Source organism: Pristiophorus japonicus, chromosome 6 (genome assembly GCF_044704955.1).
Source record: "Pristiophorus japonicus isolate sPriJap1 chromosome 6, sPriJap1.hap1, whole genome shotgun sequence".
In the NCBI taxonomy this organism is placed as follows: Eukaryota; Metazoa; Chordata; class Chondrichthyes; family Pristiophoridae; genus Pristiophorus; species Pristiophorus japonicus.
The window spans coordinates 52508084-52528941 of NC_091982.1; the positions used below are offsets into that span (position 1 = coordinate 52508084).

General features: G+C 45.3%; 1 protein-coding gene across 1 annotated transcript in view; it reads right to left on the bottom strand.

Annotated features, from left to right (window-relative positions):
• Positions 1 to 20490, bottom strand: part of LOC139265663 (mitogen-activated protein kinase kinase kinase kinase 4) — a 421183-nt gene extending 400693 nt beyond the window's left edge. The window contains exons 1-2 of the mRNA XM_070882863.1: positions 20431 to 20490; positions 19728 to 19793 (exon numbers count right to left, since the gene is read on the bottom strand). Coding sequence (XP_070738964.1) covers positions 19728 to 19793; positions 20431 to 20487 — 123 coding nt within the window. The 5' untranslated portion in view covers positions 20488 to 20490. The remainder of the gene's footprint in view (positions 1 to 19727; positions 19794 to 20430) is intronic.
• Between the last annotated feature and the right edge of the window lie 368 nt (positions 20491 to 20858).

A 20858-nucleotide genomic window follows, 5' to 3' on the forward strand; every position in this document is an offset into this window, starting at 1 on the left:
TCTTCTCCTGCCAGCAGGTGACTTCCTGGTTCTCGGAAATTCTTGCACAACAGCTGTTGGCGCAAAGCCACAAACAAAGGTACTCAGCCACAGGGGACCCAGCCGTTGTAGGGTAAAAGCAAAAACATTTGAAGAGGTCACATGATCAGGCCTCATCAAATCATAGGCATTTACGGCACAGAAAGAGGCCATTCAGCCCCACCGTGTCTGTGCCGGCTGAAAAACAGCTATCCAGCCCAGTCCCACTTTCCAACTCTAGGTCCATAGCCCTGTAGGTTACGGCACTTCAAGTGCACATCCAAGTACTTATTAAATGTGGTGAGGGTTTCTGCCTCTACCACCCTTTCAGGAAGTGAGTTCCAGACCCCCACCACCCTCTGAGTGAAAAATCTTCTCCTCACCTCCCCTCGTATCCTTCTACCAATTACTTTAAAATGATGCCCCCTGATTGTTGACCCATCTGCTAGGGGAAATAGGTCCTTCCTATCCACTCTAACTAGGCCCTTCATAATTTTATCCACATCAATTGCGTGATCAGAATGTCATGCAATTAGACCTCAAGGAATGCCTCTAACCATAACCTGGGCCACTATGGAGGATTCCGGGCGGGGGGGTGGGTGCCGGGCTGCCTTTAAGGGAGGCCGCAGTGACCCACCCACGGCCATCCCGCAAGGCTGTCGGTGGCATCGCCCGGCGCTGATCGCGCTCCTGCGGGGCAATTTCCTCCATGGGGGGGGGCGCAAAGGAGTTGGAGCAGGGTGATAAGGAGTGTGCGTGCACGACGATGACATCATTGCTGTGTGGGCTGCCGCCTGGGGCACCAACGATGCGGTGCGGCGCAAAGCCGTTTTCGCCCGCAGTATCCCGGGGGCAACTCCGGCTATGTCGCCCCCACCGTCTGCCCCCCTGAGTGCTAAGTACATATCGCACCGTTAGTGCCAACTGCAGGCACTAACGGTGCGATAAGTACTTAGCACAAAGGGGCAATTTCAGAAACCTAATTTTATTCCCAACTGCATTCCCCTCAGCGGTATGTAATAATAAGCATTTTAATCATCGTTCACATCATTTAATACACTCTGCAGCTTAATGAACACATGCCACATTTTTTGCCATGTCAACTGTAACAAAAAAGTCTTGTCTTGACAAAGATTTTTTATAATTTATCTGGCGGTCGCTCTCTGATACTGGGTGTGATTCTTAACCATACCAGTGACAAATATTGTGTCGCTCTGTTAATGAAGAAACTGTAGCTTAGATTTTCCTCACTTGATTATTTTTTTTATTTGTTCTTGGGATGTGGGCATCGTTGGCAAAACCAGCTTTTATTGCCCATAGGTTCTTACCACAATCTGGTAGTTTCATGCTCACCATGACTGATACTACCTTTTTATTCCAGATTTATTTATTTAACTGAATTTAAATTCCCCCAGCTGTGGTTGTGGGATTGGAACTCACGTCTCTGGATAATTAGTCCAGACCTCTGGATTACTAGTCCAGTAACATAATCACCATGCTACCATACCCCTTAAAACTTGATAGAACTGCTTTTCCAAGAAACGAGCGTGAACATCACCAGAAAAATCGGCAGCACTGTCCATTGTTTGAGCCTAGATGGTGATATCGGAGGATATTGCTGTCAAGCCAGGCTCTGCACCTGGAGCAGAGCCTCACAAAGTAACCTTTAGATTCTTCTACCTGTGCGAATGAATCACGCAACAGTCCTAATTCAGAGGAGTAGCTCTGAATGAATTCATGTTGGAATTTATCATTGACTTTTGCATAATTCGTTGCATTCGAACCATTTCTGCTGGGATGATTGTGAAATATCAAATGTAGACAACCTTAGAGAGATTGTACCCTCATTGAGATGTTAGCGTTTGAAAAGGAATACTTTCCTGCTCTTGACACTTCAGGTCAGGGAAAGCACAGGTTACAAATGGAGCATTCCTTTGATTAGAATATAGGATTATGTTGGTGTTTTTTTCCCATTGTTTTGCAAGTTATTCACCGTGTAATATACACACTTGGAATACATTGATTGCAGAGACTAACCAGTGTGCAGAAACCCGAGAGGTCCGACAATCTGCTAATAACCTATCACTTATAAACAAAATTAATTCTTGCAAAGTAGAGCAGTGCTCCTCCGATATCACCATCTAGGCTCAAACAATGGAGAATCACAGAATGATATAGCACATGAGTCCATTCAGCCCATCGTGCCTGTGCCGGCTGTTTGAAAGAGCTGTCCAATTAGCCCCACTCTCATTCTTTCCCCATAGCCCTGTACTTTTCTCCCCTTCAAGTATTTAGCCAATTCCCTTTTGAAAGTTACGATTCAATCTGTGTAAAATAAATCTCTCCTCATGTCAAATTGCCTCTGTTATGTCTATAGTGTACTTACGAATGACTCCACAAGGCAATGTGTTGTATTCAAACTGTGGTGACCTTGGTCCTTTATTCCAAACTCCAGAATGCCATGCAAGCATGGTGTGCAGCCTTTTATACTGGGCCCTGCACCAGGGCAGGAAACCTCTCGTGGTGCCAGCATGTATGTACACGGTGTGAATCTTATTGATAATACATCAGATTTACAAGTCTCCATCTTATACAATCTCACAGTGACTACACATAGAGTACATCCATAATCAGCATATACAACAGCCGCTAGCTCTTTTCCCAACTACCTTAAATCTGTGTCCTCTGCTTACCAACCCTTCAGATACTGGAAATAGTGTTTCTCCTTATTTACTCTATCAAAACGCTTCATGAGTTTGAATGCCTTGATTAAATCTCCCCACAACCGTCTTTGCTCCAAGGAGAGCAACCCCAGCCTCTCTGGTATCTCTACATAACGTTTGTTGTATTTTATTGCAACCTCATCCAGCTTTTCACTTGATACACCTACAAGGACCTAAATAAAATGACATTCAGCACAGCTGTTACTGACCCAGAGCCAACACAGAAGCTGGCGGAACCAGTTGGATCTGAGCACATGCTGCACGATATTAGAACGGATTCCCAGCAGAAAGAGCAACAATTTCCAATGTACTGGTGATCCCACACACTGTGGCGCATGCTGCACTACTGAGCTGTGCTGCCGAGCACGCGCCACACTTTAAGTAGCAGATTAATTAGCTGCTCAGCTTCTCTTAACCAATGTCTTGCTCAGTATGTCAATGCACTTGACCCAAATCTGCACTGTGCGAGTGTTGGAGAGCACAGTCATAAAATAACCCTCAGTATCCTGAATAGTTGTCTAGTTAAGCAAAATTTGCAGTCTATTAGTAATGTTATTACATATATATATTATATATTCATTCTTGGGACATGGGCATCGCTGGCAAGGCCGGCATATGTTGCTCAACCCTCGTTTCCCCGACTGAATGGCTTGCTAGGCCACATCAGTGGGCATTTAAGAGTCAACCACATTGTTGAGGTACTGGAGTCACAAAATGGCCAGAACAGGTAAGAATGGCAGCTTTCCTTCCCTAAAAGGATAAGAACATAAAAAATAGGAGCAGGAGGAGGCCATAAGGTCCCTCGAGCCTGCTCTGCCATTCAATAAGATCATGGCTGATCTAATCATGGACTCAGCTCCACTTCCCTGCCTGCTCCCCATAACCCCTTATAGTTTAAGAAACTGTCCATTTCTGTCTTAAATTTATTTAATGTCCCAGCTTCCACAGCTCTCTGAGGCAATGAATTCCACAGATTTACAATCCTCTGAGAGAAGAAATTTCTCCTCATTTCAGTTCTAAATGGGCGGCCCCTTATTCTAAGATCATGCCCTCTATAGTTCTAGTCTCCCCCACCAGTGGAAACACCCTCTCCGCATCCACCTTGTCAAGCCCCCTCGTAATCTTATACGTCTCTATAAGATCACCTCTCATTCTTCTGAATTCCAATGAGTAGAGGCCCAACCTACTCAACCTTTCCTCATAAGTCAACCCCCTCTTCCCTGGGATCAACCTAGTGAACCTTCTCTGAACTGCCTCCACAGCAAGTATATCCTTTTGTAAATATGGAAACCAAAGGATATTAGTGAACTAGTTAGGATTTTATGACAATCCGACAGCTTCATGATCACCATTACTGATTCCAGTTTGCTTTATTTCCAGATTTTGGTTTTAACAACCGAATTCAAATTCTCAAATTGCCACGGGGGGATTATTAATCCAATGCTCTCTGTCACTCGTCCAGCAACACATTGATATTTTCCAAGGTACAGAGTAACAATGCGACACCTGAAGCCGCTTTTACATTGGGTTTCATTGGGTGTTGGCACCATTGGCTCCCAGCATGTCACACAGCCGGCAACATTCCCAAAGCCTGCCGCATTCGCTGCGACCAGCCGCTGGGAAGGATTTGTCTGTCAACTAAGCATCCACTGGGGTCGCTGTGGTCTGCGCGAGAGCCACGCATCAGGAAACTGGCCCCACGAGCACACCGTAAAAGGAGCTTAAATTTTGCAACAATGGGGAAATACCACTATAGTGATTAGCACAACTGAACTGCATTAATTACTCTCAACACTCGCCATTACATAGTCATCTACCCATTTCTATCTTTTCTTCTCCTTTTTGAAATATCTTTTTTAAGAAGCTGTTTGAGCGTTGGTGGGTTCCCTGTGGTGGTTTTATGACTATGACATTTGAGCCAATAAGTTTTAATATGAGACACACGGAGCGTGTGCGACATTTGAAGCACCCTGGAGGCAGAATCTTAGTTTCTGCATCTGTTTTATATTTTATGCGTTCTTATAAATAGTTACTAATCGTGTATCAATACTTGTCAGAATAATGTGAAACCACAAGGCGTGCATACAAAAAAGGATGTCAGGATAGAAGGAACTAACAAGAGAGAACATTTCTCAATCCCTCAGTGTCCCTCTGTAGCTCAACCCACTGGGTGGCAGGGCATCGGTATACATTTCTATTCTATTCTTATCTTCCTCTCCTTTCTCCAATCCATTTCAACTACTTAGCTAGTCATGATTGTCAGCTGGCCCCCACATTCTCCTGGAAGAAGCAAAACTATTTAGCAGAAATTCACACATTATTGAGACCTGAAGACATTAGATATCTAAATCAAATATCATCACTCAGATGGAGTGAAGCGGCGTTATATGACAATCATAAAAGAGAAGTCAATTGTTCTCATGGACTTATATTAACTGTACGGTGCCTCCTGTACATAGATTTCCTAAATGGATGTAAAAAGCCCAAATAGCGGTCTCAAATACTATATGGTCCCTGAGCTTTCCTGCTAGGGGAGGAACGATAGAGAAGGTATATCTACGTGTGAAGAAATGCAGAGAGTCTGAATCTTGTCTGCTTTTCCTCTTAAGACATGCATTCTTACATATATTCATGGCAAATGAAGCATTAGATATCTAAATCAAATATCGTCAATCAGATGGAGTGATAAAGATGAAACGGCATTATATGACAATGATAAAAGAGAAGTCAATTGTTCTCATGGACTTATATATCCATGGCCAGGATATGTCTACTGGGAATGTATCCACTGTCAGAAAGAGGCTCCCTCGATATCAAGGAGGCCAATTTCTTGTAGATGCCGACAACATTCTACAGGTGTCCTCACCATGTCCTTTCTGATGCAGGGGACCATGAGGCAGGCGGAGGTTACACTCCAAGCAAGGTCCCACACAATGTAGCAGTGAAACCTAGAACTGCATAGGATTACATAGGATATAACAGGCCATTCAGCCCAACCAGTCCATGCTGGCGTTTATGCTCCACTCGAGCCTCTTCCCATCTTTCCTTATCTAAATCTATCAGCATAACCCTCTATTCCTTTCTCCCTCTTGTGCTCATCTAGTCTCCCCTTAAATGCATCAAAACTATTCGCTTCAACCACTCCCTGTGGTAGCGAGTTCCACATTCTCAACACTCTTTGGATAAAGAAGTTTCTTCTGAATTCCCTACTGGATTTCTTGGCTGGGGTCCAGTTCCATTTGCGGGTCTTCAGCTGTATTCTTATGGTGTGACCATAAGGCAGCCAACATCCCCAGCACCGAAGCACTGACCACACTCGACCAGCTCCGTTGGGTGGGCCACATTGTCCACATGCCTGACACAAGACTCCCAATGCAGGCACTCTACTCGGAACTCCTACACGGCAAGCGAGCCCCAAGTGGGCAGAGGAAACATTTCAAGGACACCTTCAAAGTCTCCTTGATAAAATCCAACATCCCAACGAAACCAGGGAGTCCCTGGCCCAAAACCGCCCTAAGTGGAGGAAGAGCATTCGAGAGGGCGCTGAACACTTCGAGTCTCGTCGCCGAGAGCATGCAGAAAACAAGCGCAGGCAGCGGAAAAAGCATGCGGCAAACCCTTTCCTTCAACGACTGTCTGTCCCACCTGTGACAAAGACTGTAATTCCTGTATTGGACTGAGAACTCACTTTTAGTGTGTTCCTCGATTTCGAGGGACTGCCGATGATGATGATACGGTGTGAGAGCACAAGATCTGTGGATTATGGGGTCACATTGTCTGGAGTAAATAGTTCTGATTACGAACCAATTTAATTTTGTTTAAAAATATATTGTATCGCAGAATATTGTAGAACAGAAGGAAACCAAGCAGCTCATCACTCCAATCAGTTGCATAGGTTTAAGATGACCTCGAATCATAGAATAAAAAACACAGAAAGGCAGTTTGGCCCATCGTGCCTGTGCCAGCTCTTTGGTAGAGCTATTCAATTAGTCCCACTCCCCATAGCTCTGTAAATATTTTCCCTTCAGTATTTATCCAATTCCCTTTTTGAAAGTTGCTATTGAATCTGCTTCCGTGACATAGAAACATAGAAACATAGAAAATAGGTGCAGGAGTGGGCCATTCAGCCCTTCGAGCCTGCACCACCATTCAATAAGATCATGGCTGATCATTCACCTCAGTACCCCTTTCAGTCACCCTTTCAGGCCATGCATTCCGGATCATCATAACTCGCTGCATTAAAAAAAAAGTTTCCTCATTGCTCTCTGCCAGTCACCTTAAATCAAAACCATTCATGATTTTGAACATCTCTATCAAATCTCCTCTTAACCTTCTCTGCTCGAAGGAGAACAACTCCAGCTTCTCCAGTCTATCCACATAGACTGAAGTCCCCACCCCTGCTACCATTCTACTGCACCCTCTCTAAAGCCGTCACATCCTTCCGAAAGTGCAGTGCCCAGAATTGCACCCAATCCTTCAGCTGAGGCATAACCAGTGCTTTATAATGTTTTAACATAATTTCCTTGCTTTTGTACTCTATGCCTCTATTTATAAAGCCAATGATCCCATGTGCATTTTTAACAGCCTTCTCAACTTGTCCTGTCACCTGCAAAGATTTGTGCACATACACCCCAGATCTCTCTGTTCATGCCCCTCCTCATTCTTCCTACCAAAATGTATCACTTCACACTTGTGTGTGTTACATTTCATCTGCCATATGTCTGCCTATTTCATCAGTCTGTGTTTCTCTAATTCTGCCATCTTGAGTATCCCTGATTATAATCGCTCAACTATTGGTGCCTTCTATTGCCGAGGTCATAAGCTCTGGAATTCCCTCCCTAAAACTCTTCCGCCTCTCTACCTCTTTTTCCTCCTTCAAGACGCTCCTTAAAACATACCTCTTTGACCAAGCTTTTGGTCACCTGCGCTAATTTCTACTTTTGTGGCTCGGTGTCAAATTTTTTATCTCATAATACTCCTGTGAAGCGCCTTGGGACATTTCACTATATTAAAGACGCTATATAAATATAAGTTGCTGTTGTCTGTCTACGTCCCCCTGAAGTTTGCTACAATCCTCTGAACCTCCTCGGAGTTTTGTGTCATCTGCAGACTTTGAAATTGTGCCCTGTATACCCAAGTCCAGATCATTAATATATATTGAAAATAGCAGTGGACCAAATGCTGAGCTCTGGGGTATATCACTGTATGCTTCCCTCCAGTCTGACAAACAACAGTTCACCACTATTCTCTGCTTTCTGTCCCTTGGCCTATTCCGTATTCACACAACCACTGTCCCTTTAATCCCATGGGCTTTCATTTTGCTAACTAGTCTATTATGCGGTACTTTATCAAATACCTTTGAAGTCCATATGGACAACATCAACCACACTAAACTCATCAACTCTCTCCGTTACTTCAAAGAGCTCAATCAATTTAGTCAAACACGATTTGCCTTTAACAAATCCATGCTGGCTTTCGTTTATTAGCCCATACTTTCCCAAATGCCAATTAATTGTGTCTCGGATTCTTATCTCTAAAACTTTCTCACCTCCAACGTGTAGCTGACTGGCCTGTTGTTGCCGGCTTTATCTCTCTCCCCTTTTTTAAACATCAGTCCTCTGGCACTACTCCCAAAGCTAAAGGAGGATTGGAAGATGTTGCCAGAACCTCTGCAATTTCTATCCTTACTTTCCTCAGAAACTTCGGACGAGTCCCATCCGGACCAGGTGACTTTTCTACTTTGAGGACTGCCAACCTTTTAAATACCTCCTCTATCTATTTTTATCCAATCCAATATCATTATTGTCTCCTCCTTTAATGCTACTTTTGCCATCCTCTTCTCTAGTGAAGACAGATGTAAAGTGCTCATTTAGGACCTCAGCCATGCCCTCTGCATCCACAAGAATATCTCCTTGTTGATCCTTAATCTGCCTCAGCCTTCCTTTGTCTAACATGTTTCTATTTATATGTTTATAAGAGACATTTGGGTTCTTTATGTTAGCCACTAATCTATTCCCGTACTCTCTCTTTGGCCTTCATATTTCCCTTTTTAGATCTCCTCTTTACTTACTTTCTATATTCAGCTTGGTTCTCTATTGTATTATGAACCTCACAAATATCATAAGCCTCCTTCTTCTGTCTCATTAAAATCTTTTGCCATCCAGAGGAGCTCTAGCTTTAGATGACCTTCCTTTCCTCCTTATAGGAATGTGTCCATTCTGTACCCGAACCATCTCCTTGAAGGCCACCCACTGTTCAATCTTGCTTTTAATACTTGGGACTATAGCAACGGTATGGGGTATGGAGAGAAAGCGGAAAAGGGGTACTGAGGTGAATGATCAGCCATGATCATATTGAATGGTGGTGCAGGCTCGAAGGGCCGAATGGTTCTATGTTTCTGTTTCTATGATTGAGTGCTGTTTGGTAAACACATGCCAGCCACAGGCATGGACTTCCTCATATACTGAATAAACTCTTGATTGCACTTCCGTATATGCCATCTATATTTCTCAAACTAGGTTCTGTAATATCCATGCGGGCATCAAGAAAACTATCTGGTTGACTCATGACTTGTTTCCCAACCAAGTGGCCAAATCAAACTTCACACACTTTTGTCTCTCCAGCGACCGTAGCAACTAACAGCTAACCTCTTGTTTCCTGTTCACGTAACTTCAAAGAATTCATGCCAGAAGTGTTGAAAGAGAAATAATGATTCGACTTAATGGCATCAACCAAATGATTGTATCAGGTTAAGTGGTGCTTGCCAACACAAATCTGTGCCATCACCTGACGCCAACTCTGCAGCAGTGCAAGATATTTTGACCAGCTGAGTGACACCCTATAACTTGCAAGAAACCGAGTGAAGAAATAGGTGAGATTCTGACTAATATTTTCTTCCAACTGCATAAATACAGGTGCTGTCCATCCTAGAGTTCAGGAAACTAACTATGATAATCCTGATATTTATTAAAAGGACTAAGGCTCAAGGCAGAGAATTATAGACGGGTTCAAGTCATATCTCTAATGGAGAAAATGCTCGAGAACTTTTTACAAAATGCTATCAGTCAGCATGCAGCTCACGAAGGCAGTCAGCAGAGTGTCAAAGAATAAATTTACTGAAGTTCTCAGAGGTGACTAAACTGGATAATAAGCATATCATGTAGATATTTTCAGAACCCAGCCCTCCTCTATCCTGCAGGTGTTGCTTCATGCTGGGCTCTGCTCCTCACACATTGGGAGCCCTCGAGTACCTCAGCCAATTCGCCCTCTTCAGTCAAATACCTGCTGACATTTGCCCAGACAGCGGATATCAGCAGCTATTTGACCATCACAGCCCAGTGCGACACTGTTCTCACCCAACGGGGGTGGTTGAGGTTTGGAACAGTTTTCCACAAATGGCAATTGATGCTCGATCAATTTTTAATTTTATCTCCGAGATTGATAGATTTCTGTTAAGAGATATGGGCCAAAGGTGGGTATATGGAGTTAGGTCACAGATCAGCCATGATCCCATGAAAGGTGGAACAGGCTGGAGAGGCTCAATGGCTGGTTCCTGTTCCTATATCCCTATGTTCAACAGGAAAACATGTTCATTTCCTCGCAGGCTTACTGAACAGCCATCAGTAGAACTAGCTAGAGAATTTAAAGTCCAGGGTAGAGTTTCTCAAAATATAATGAAGGCCAAACTACAGGTTGTATTTATTGGAAGATGTAAGTTAATTCAGAAGCAAAACAAAATCAACAGCATGAGAGCAATGCAGCATTTTTACCAGTGTTAATATTACTTTCTGAGACCAAAATAACAGTGTTTTGGATTCTTGAAGTTCTTTAACTGTATCTGGGAAAATTGTAACAGAGAATCGGGGTGAAGGATTGTTTTTCAGACTGGAGGAAAGTATAAAGTGGTGTTCCCCAGGGGTCTGTACCAGGACCATTGCTGCTCTGGATATATATTAATGACTTGAACTTTGATGTACAGGGCACAATTTCAAAATTTGCAGATGACAGAAAACTGGTTCATATCGGTATCTGTGGATACTGCTGGATGCCAACTTCAGCTTAAGACATGTTACATCAGGACCAATGGCAAAAGGATCTTCCTCATCTATGTTCAACAACAAAACCCAAATGCAGGCTGCCTTGTGACATTTAAAAAGTGTCTCCAATTTTTCCTCCTAGGGTGCGAGCTCCAAGGACAAAATCCAAGGTACATTTATGGCAAAAAGAAGAAATGGTTGCGGGGGTGGGGGGGTTGTATCTTGTTCTACACAAACCGACCCTCTCAGTGGGCCAGTCTCAATGTCATCATCATCATCATAAGCAGTCCCTCGGAATCGAGGAAGACTTGCTTCCACTCCCAAAGTGAGTTCTTTGAGGTCTGAACAGTCCAATACGAGAGCCACAGACCCTATTACAGGTGAGATAGACATTCGTCGAGGGAAGGGGTGGGTGGGGCTGTTGTGCCATGCTCTCCTTCCGCAGCCTGCGCTTGTCCTCTTCACGCTCTTTGCGTTGAGACTCGAAGAGTTCAACGCCCTCCCGGATGAACTTTCTCCACCTAGGGCAGTCTTTGGCCAGGGTCTCCCAAGTGTCAGTGATGATGTCGCAATTTACCAGGGAGGCTTTGAGGGTGTCCTTGTAACGTTTCCGCTGCCCACCTTTGGCTCGTTTACCATGAAGGAGCTCCGCATAAAGCATTTGCTTTGGGAGTCTTGCATCAGGCATGCGAACTATGTGGCCTGCCCAGCGAAGCTGATCAAGTGTGGTCAGTGCTTCAATGCTGGGGATGTTAGCCTGGACGAGGGCACTGATGTTGGTGCGCCTGTCCTCCCAGGGGATTTGCAGGATCTTGCGGAGATATCGTTGGTGATATATCTCCAGCAACTTGAGATGCCTTCTATACATCGTCCATGCCTCAGATCCATACAGGAAGGCATATGTCTTTGACAAAGCCAATCAGGATCTAGGTTAAACATTTAGTAATCAGTGAGCCTGGTATGCAACACTGGACTTGGACTTCGAGAACATCAAGGTGTCTGGCACATTCCAAGTAATCTTGCATAGGTCCTTACACTATACTGACGCAGATATCAATTATATAGCTAATGAGGAGACTCTAAGGCATTGGACTGGAAGGATTACCTGGAGACTGGGTATGAGAACACACACTTGTGTATCCGAGACCCTGCAACCATCATGATTGTGTTGGACATTGGATTCAACAGCTACTGCTGATGCTCTGCTGCACTAACCCATGAAATCAATGTTTAATGATAATGGCTCAGTGGGTAGCACATTCACCTCTGAGCTAGAATGTTGTGGGTTCAAGTCCCACTCCAGGAACTTGATCATATAAATCTAGGCTGACACTCCAGTGCAGTGCTGAGGTTGTGCTGCCCTGTCGGAGATGCCATCTTTCAGATGAAACATTAAACCGAGGCCCAGTTTGCCTTCTCAGGTGGATTAAAAAAAAACATTTCGAAGAGCAGCGGAGTTATTCCCGGTATCCTGCTCAATATTTGCCCCTCAATCAATATAACAAAAAAGAATGATCTGATCATTTTCACATTGCTGTTTGTGGGAGCTTGCTGCGTGCAAATTGGCTGCTGTGTTTCCCCCATTACAACAGTGACTACACTCCAAAAGTATTTCATTGGTTGTAAAGCACTTTGGGACATCCAGTGGTCGTGAAAGGTGCTATATATAAATGCAAATCTGACTTTCTTTCTTTCTTGGTGTATGCTGAGGCTGTGGTAAGGAAAATAAAGGCAATACAATCATTTTATAGTGAAATGTGCTGCTCACCTGGTATCTGCTCAAGTCAAACCTGCACATGTCAGTTGTCCAATGGGAAAAGAGGGTGGGGCGATAAGCTGGGACCCCTTTTTGGAGTTAGCTGTCTCCAAGATTGCACATCTGACAATGTAACATTGCTATTTAGCCAAACCTTTGTGTGCAGAGCTGGTAATCTGATAGCGAAGCAGCTCAGGGAAATGTTTGTGATTCATTTACAGTCGAGCTCATTACTGGAACCTTGAGGGGAGATCTGTCATTTGGCGGCTGCGATTCTTCACACTTCCCAATGAAACCCGACAAGCCATTCACGCCCAAGGCAATCGCACCTAAAGCAAGCATTTTGCTAATGTTCCCAGCTCAGAAAAAGGGAAAGGGATTTCAAAATCCAGGTAAAGCTGGTGGTACAAACTGCTTGACTAAGATTTTCACAAAAAATCTGGTGAATATTTCCCTAGCTTTGTCAGGAATAGCTGATAGACATTCTGACTCAGACTATTAGTGAAACTTGTGGTTTTTTATGATGTTTGCATCAAGTTGGTTTTTTCTTAAAAGTTCTGTTATTTCACTGAAGATGACCTAATAAACACATTTTTATTGGTTAAGCTTGGAGAGAGCCACATGGGGTGATTCTATTTTGTCCAATAATTGCACTGAAATTAACTTCTGGGTTTTGGGATGCAGAGGGTATTGGACTCCACCCTTCCTGATGCCCCCCCCCCCCCCGCGCCCCCTCCACCACCCCGCGCCCATCCCCTGCCCCCCAAGCCCCCGCAACTCCTGTACCCCCCTTAGGCCCCCTCACCCCCCACGCCCCCCCACTCCCCGTGCCCCCAGCACCCAAGTCACTTGCATTCTCTGCAACTGCACAGAAAATTCTTCCCCCAACATAGAGGCAAAAGAGACTCCATTTCCTCCCAGAGTTGGGAAAAACATTACTTGCTCACGTGCGGCAGAGTCACAAATGTCTCTCCTGAAGTGACCCGTTCTCATTCTGGAGCAGCTTATCGGGTGAGCTTGCCAATAAATGACAAAAAACGTCCCACGTCCGAATAACGGGAACGATTGTTAGCCAGTGATGAAACTCGAGTTTGCTTTGAGGCAAGCAGAAATGAGATACATTAATAACACTAAACTTTACTCAAAGCGAGCTCGAGGTGGAGAACTAGGACCCAGGGATAGCACAATCGGTCGTATGGGAAAGGAAACAGCAATCTTGAACAAACAATTGAGCATAAAGTAATTGAATTCTACTACGACCACAACATTTGGTATAAAATTAGGACTGAAGGAAAAACAAGCTTGTTGGATGTCTGCTGTCAGGCCGGAGACCCAACTGTTTGTTACTTCATACATCTGATAGCAGAAGTGAGCCAGATGGGGTGTGTACAAGTTTACATTTAGTTATGGTTATCTGAAATTCAGACGGATTTGAAATCAAATCAGTGTAGCACGATAAAAAGTGGATTTCTTTTTTATTTTTAAAAGTACGATTTGCAATGCAGCTACTTCAAATTGGTTAAATAGCTGGCACACTGGAATCAGGGAGAAAACTCTCTGCTGGCTGGAGTCATACCGAGCACAAAGGAAGATGGTTGTGGTGGTTGGAGGTCAATCATCACAGCCCCAGGACATTACTGCAGGAGTTCCTCAGGGCAGTGTCCTAGGCCCAACCATCTTCAGTTGCTGCATCAATGTACCTCCCTCCATCATAAGGTCAGAAATGGGGATGTTCGCTGATGACTGTGGCTGCAGTGTGTACCACGTTTAAATGCACTGCAGCAACTCGCCACGGCTTCTTCGGCAGCACCTACCAAACCCGCGACCTCTATCATCTAGAAGGACAAGGGCAGCAGGCGCATGGGAGCACCATCACCTGCAAGTTCCCCTCCAAGTTACACACCATCCTGACTTTGAAATATATCGCCGTTCCTTCATCGCCGCTGGGTCAAAATCCTGGAACTCCCTCCCTATCAGCACTGTGGGAGCACCTACACCACACGGACTGCAGCGGTTCAAGAAGACGGCTCAACACCACCTTCTCAAGGAAAATTAGGGATGGGCAGTAAATGCTGGCCTTGCCAGTGATGCCCACATCCCAGAACAATTTAAAAAAAAAATAGCGATAAGCATAAATATGGCAATGCACATGCACAGAATGGGCAGCTGAATGCTGGATGATTTAAACTGTCAAATCACTAGCTTTGTAATTCTCTCCCTAAGTTTTGTCTCTGCACCTCTCTCTCCTCCTGTGTCACCCCTTAAAACCTACCTCTTTCAACAGCTATTGGCCACCTGTCCTAATGTCTCCTCCTTTGGCTCGGTGTCAATTTTTGTTGTTTTCTATTATGCTCCAGTGATGAGCCTTGGGATGGTTTGTGACGATAAATGCGCTACGTAAACGCAAGTTGTTGTTGTTGATAAATCTTGGATTTCCCGGAACTGATCAGAAAAATCGCATCCATTGCCTGCCCATCGCTCGGGAGCTCACAGCATCGATCTCACTGATCGACTATGGTTTTCAAAGTGTCACACTATATCAGAGGTAGCTTGGCCACATTGCACGCTTGTGCATAAATATGCTGTGCCACGCATCTGTGGGACATGGATCATCATCATCATCATAGGTAGTCCCTCGGAATCGAGGAAGACTTGCTTCCACTCCTGAAGTGAGTTCTTTGGTGGCTGAACAGTCCAGTACGAGAGCCACAGACTCTGTCACAGGTGGGACAGATAATCGTTGGGGGAAAGGGTGGGTGGGCCAGATTTGCCGCATGCTCCTTCTGCTGCCTGCGCTTGATTTCTGCATGCTCTCGGCGTTGAGACTCGAGGTGCTCAGCGCCCTCTCGGATGCACTTCCTCCACTTAGGGCGGTCTTGGGCCAGGGACTCCCAGGTGTCAGTGGGGATGTTGCACTTTATCAGGGAGGCCCTGAGAGTGTCCTTGCAGCGTTTCCGCTGCCCACCTTTGGCTCATCTGCTATGAAGGAGCTCTGAGTCGAGCACTTGCTTTGGGAGTCTCGTGTCTGACATGCGGACTATGTGGCCTGCCCAGCGGAGCTGATCGAGTGTGGTCAGTGCTTCAATGCTGGGGATGTTAGCCTGAATGAGGACGCAGGGGATTTGTAGGATCTTGCGGAGACATCGTTGGTGATATTTCTCCAGCAACTTGAGGTGCCTACTGTACATGGTCCAAACTGGATATGGATATAAACCTATTGAATCCCCAGGCAGCAAATGTCCTACCTGAATCTGGCAACTAGAGGGAGCTGTTAAGCAAACAGGAACCACCTGGATACCTGTTCGATTAAAATTGATGGAAGCAATAGGGACAATTCGCTAGCATGGGGAACGGTTGGCTCGGGACTGCTGCTTGGCACAGGTGAAGTGAGGTAAAATAAAAATAGCGAATAAATAACTTTAAAAAAAGAGTAAAATAAAAACTATTATTCCCAATATTACTGACTAGTATAGCATGTTGCTACTGGGTAGCGAAGTATTAAAATATTCAATGAGCCTTCCTCCTTGGTGAGATCACACCTGGAGTATTATGTACAGTTTTGGTTTCCTTACGTACGGAAAGATATACATGCCTTTGAGGGACTGCAATGAAGTTTAACCAGACTGATTCCTGGGATGGGGGCATTGTCCGATGAGGAGAGATTGAGTAGACTAGGCCTATATTCTCTCGAGTTTAGAAGAATGAGCATATTGGAACATATAAAATTCTTAGAGATTTTTGGATACTAAGGGAATCAAGGGATATGTGGATAGGGCAGGAAAGTGGAGTTGGGGTAGAAGATCAGCCATGATCTCATTGAATGGCGGAGCAGGCTCGAAGGGCCGAGTAATGTACTCCTGCTCCTATTTCTTATGTTCTTAACATAGTAGGACCCAATACTTTAGTGTCAACTGGCACGAATGAATTAAACAATTGAACCTACAAACTACAATCTGATACTATATACAACACACCATTGGGTGGGGAAGTACAACCAAATCCATTAAGCATAATATCCAGAAGACAGTTTTAACCCAAAGGAACAAAATTGCCTCTTTTTATAGCCCTGTTAGCGCTTCCAGGGGGCACTATTCGCCCGGGGGAGGGGGGCGCTATCAGCTTCCGGGAAGTTTCCTGGGAGTTTGCGGAGACGTTGCCTTGGCAGTGCCACGCCACGCGGTTAGCAATGATGTCATCGCCGTGCGCGGCGACCCCTTAAAGCCCCTTGGGGGAAATTGTCCCGCGGTCTGACAAGAGCAAATGTCAAAGCCAGCTTCATGGGTCGCGAAGCTGGCCGACATCCGCTCTCGGGGCGCTCCTTAAATGGATGTCATACTTGCTTGCCTGCCGAACCTTGGGTCGGCTCAATGTTGGCAGCCCAGGCCGCAATCATGCTGTCCGGCACTCCATTTTAGATGCTGGGCTGCAGGCTCAGTCCCACACTGCCCTGGTGGCCCAGTGGAGACCATCAGAGGTGGTGCAGAGTGCACAGCGGCCCTCCCCCTTAATCACAGGGGAGGGGTGCTGAAGCATGTCACCGCTAAGTGACGCATCCACGTAGCGCTTCCCTCACTACCCCAATAGAGCCCCGGTTACCATCCCCCCCCCCCAAAAGGAAGTGGAGTGCGCGAGATTGCGCTCGGCTTCCTTCGAAGTCGGTGAGAACATTTCTGCGGCGGGGTGGGACTCCTGCGTCAAGTGCTAAAAGTCCCAGCCCCAAACAGTTATCGCCCCCAATCGGGGTGCAGGGTAATTTCTCCCCTTAAGTCTCTTTACAACTTAAAGTATTTTGGAACATACCGTCCTTGGCTTTCCGTCTCACCATTCTCACCAGTTATTCGGCATGTATGGGGCAGGCAGAGGCAGAGACAAGAACTGAAACTATCTCGGACACACACTCTGCAATGTCACCCTCTGCCCACTGTTTCAGGCTGCCTGGTCCCGTTGACGGGTGGGCGCATGATAAACATGCGCGAACACGATCAACACAGACCCCACTCTGTTACCCGTCCTTTTCCACTCTTGGAATGCTGGCTACCCGTTACGTTCAGAGATAGGCAGAGGGGGCTCCAGAGAGTACAAACTGAAGAGGGGCCAATGCTAGCCCCACTAGATTGTGGCCACGGAGGGAAAGGCAACATTCTTGGAGAGAAAAAGAAAAAAGTTAAAATCAGGTAGCTTGCTGGGCCACCCAACTTTTCTTTCATACTGACATGACTCCCCTGTGGAAATGTGGGACCCAGCATTCTCTGTGTAAATGACCCCGGGGTCAGCAATGTGGCCAAGATCTGCAGGGTGTCTCTAAGGTATTGGAAGCCCCAGCCTTCCTGTGCGACAGAATGACATTTAGATTCCCCACACCAGCTTACCACTAACCTCTGTGAAGGAGACAACCAATTTATTGCGAATTTGTGCCATATTAAGAGGTTTTATGAAGAAAGACTGGATCGACTAGGATTATATTCAATGGAATTTAGAAGAATGAGAGGGGATCTCACAGAAATATATAAAATTCTGACGGCATTGGACAGGTTAGATGCAGGAAAATGTAGGGGAAGTCCAGAACCAAGGGTCACAGTCTAAGAATAAGGGGTAAGCCATTTAGGATCGATGAGGAGACATTTCTTCACTCAGAGAACTGTGAACCTGTGGAATTCTCTACCACAGAACGTTGTTGAGGCCAGTTCATTAGGTATATTCAAAAGGGAGTTAGATATGGCCTTTACGGCTAAAGAGATCAAGGGGTATGGAGAGAAAGCAGGAATGGGGTACTGAAGTTGCATGATCAGCCATGATCATATTGAATGGTGGTGCAGACTTGAAGGGCCGAATGGCCTACTCCTGCACCTATTTTCTATGTTTCTATGTTTTGCATTGCAAGACAATGCCTGCTGTAAAACCCATTATACAAAGGTCGCCCACAAGACAAGAGACCTCCGTCACATCAGTCTTACTGGATTAGGGTTGCTGACCCTCCAGGATTGTCCTGGAGTTCTCCAGGAATTAAAGATTGATCTCCTGAACACTGCTGCAAACAAACCTGGGAGAGAAATCATCGAGCCGTTAAAAACATTTGCTTTCTTCATTGAACACTTTAGGAAAGAAATTCAGTAGCTTAGCCCCCCCTGTTAGCTAATGGGACGTTAAGGGGTTAGCGACCGGGTGTGGCATACACAGCGACGCCCGCGAACTTCAGTGCCGGTTTAGCACTGATGCTAACTCGTAGCACCTCGGCCTCAAGCATCTCGCAGATCGTGACATTATAAACTGCACAGCGCCCCGTTATTGCCCCGTATGTAAAATTGACTCGCGCCCCCTGCTGTATCGCCTCGCGCCAACAACACCAGCAAGATGAGACGTTGTGAATTCGGCTGGCCGCTTGGGGAGCGGTAATTAAAGGGAATGGTTTTCAGGTTGGTCAGCCTTTATTATTTGCACCAATCAGGTGCCTGCGCACAGTTTGTCATGTTTCACTGGTGCAAGTTGTTCAAGCCCCCCACTGTGCGAGAGTGTTTGGGGCTGTAATGGCAGTCGCGCATGTTGCCTGGCAACACAGAACTGCCAACAACTAGCTTGTGCAGCATCATCAGCCCTTCCCTTTAAGTGAGGGAAGCAGCCTCTGTTGCCGTTACCAATGCGCTCAAAATTGGTTAGCGCTCTGCCGCTAACGCCCCGCTCTCGGCCTTTAGCGCCCTAAGAGAAGTGGTTAACACTTGAGTTAAAATGGAATATCACTGGAGGAGAGAATCATTAGCACCTGCCGCTACTTTTTCAACTTTTCAAAATTTAGCGGCCCGCGAATTTCTAGCTCTTTCTTCTCGTTAGTTATAACAGTATTGGAGATGGGGAAAAAAGGCTGTTTGACCAAGGGGGGAGGGGGGGGGGGGCGTCGGTTGGAGTAGAGAGGGAATGTCATGAAACCTCCAGGAATACACCCAACCAGAGTTGGCAACCCTAGATTCAGACCCAGGCGCCAGAGATAGAAGGACTGTGTGTTGTCCTGGTGTGCCAAATCTCCACTTACATATAATAGAAGGATAAACAAATTAAAATATGACAATGGATAATGCAGATTATAATTTATGAATGCACACATTTTATGAGAATCTGAAATTAAGTGCCCGCATTAAATTGATTAAACTCAACAGTCACTACTTGCAGCACATTCTTTGTGAAAAGGAAACAGAATCTAACCTTGTAGACTTGACCATATGTCCCATTGCCAACCACTTCGACTAACTCAAATATCCCTGCAGGATCCTGAGGAAAGGAAATGACACTTAAAGAAATAATAACAAAAACAATTTCCTTCATTAATCTACATTATTAGAGGTGTATCATTCCAATTCTAACTGGATTGCAAAAAGTTTCCCCAACCATTCAAATTAAAACGTGAAAGAGGGCTCCCTCACTAACTCAATGTTGACAATCAGTTCCCTGTAGAGTGGCTCCAGTTATTGAGTCAATCGCGATCTTCTGCAAACGAACATCAGGAGCGATCTTCCTTATAGAGTGGTATGTAGCTGCGTGCTGAGGTAAGGAGTCACTCAAGCAACAATTAAAAGCAACAAGGGCAGAATGCTGACAGATAATTGTGGGGAGTGACCGTGAGCTCTTGACTGAATCTGCACTCCACGATTTAACGTGAGAGAGACTGCTTTTTAAAGTAGTGCCAGACAGATTGCACTGTCGTGCAGTAAGGTCTGACACTAGTCGCTCAAATCAGCCCCATTCATTAGAGATTATCAACCAAGATTTCAATGGTCCGGCATCACAATAAACAAACCCCATTCATATTTGCCAGTAACTTTTTTTTCATAAATTCGAAGCCACAACAGTTTCTGACAATCTATGTATAACTGGTATTGTATAAACTGCCAGGTTAAAAACAACTCACCCGCAAAGAGGAAAGATCTATGTTATCGAGACTTTTTGCTGGAAGGTCTTTAGCCATCTTTGGGCCACTTTTTTTTAAAAAGATGTTCCTTCAAAACGACTGGAAAGTTTGTTTGCCCTTCCCCCGCCCCCTCGGTTAAATGTTAAAGAATCATACTGGTGCTGTCTCGCCTCCCAGCTGCACACTGGCTCACAAATACAGGAAGCACTGACATCCACAGCCAGGCAGAACCCGGAAAACAGAGCGAGAGGAAATGAACGGGCCAGCAGAAAATCTTAACAGGAACAAAAAAAAACCCATACACACTCACAACTTCGTGACATTTCCCGAGAAAGGGCGAGGAACTGACGTAGAATAAACTCGGCCGCGCAGCTCCCCTGGTGAGCGAACGGATAGACCTTGCCCCAGTAAAGTTCATCAAACTCACA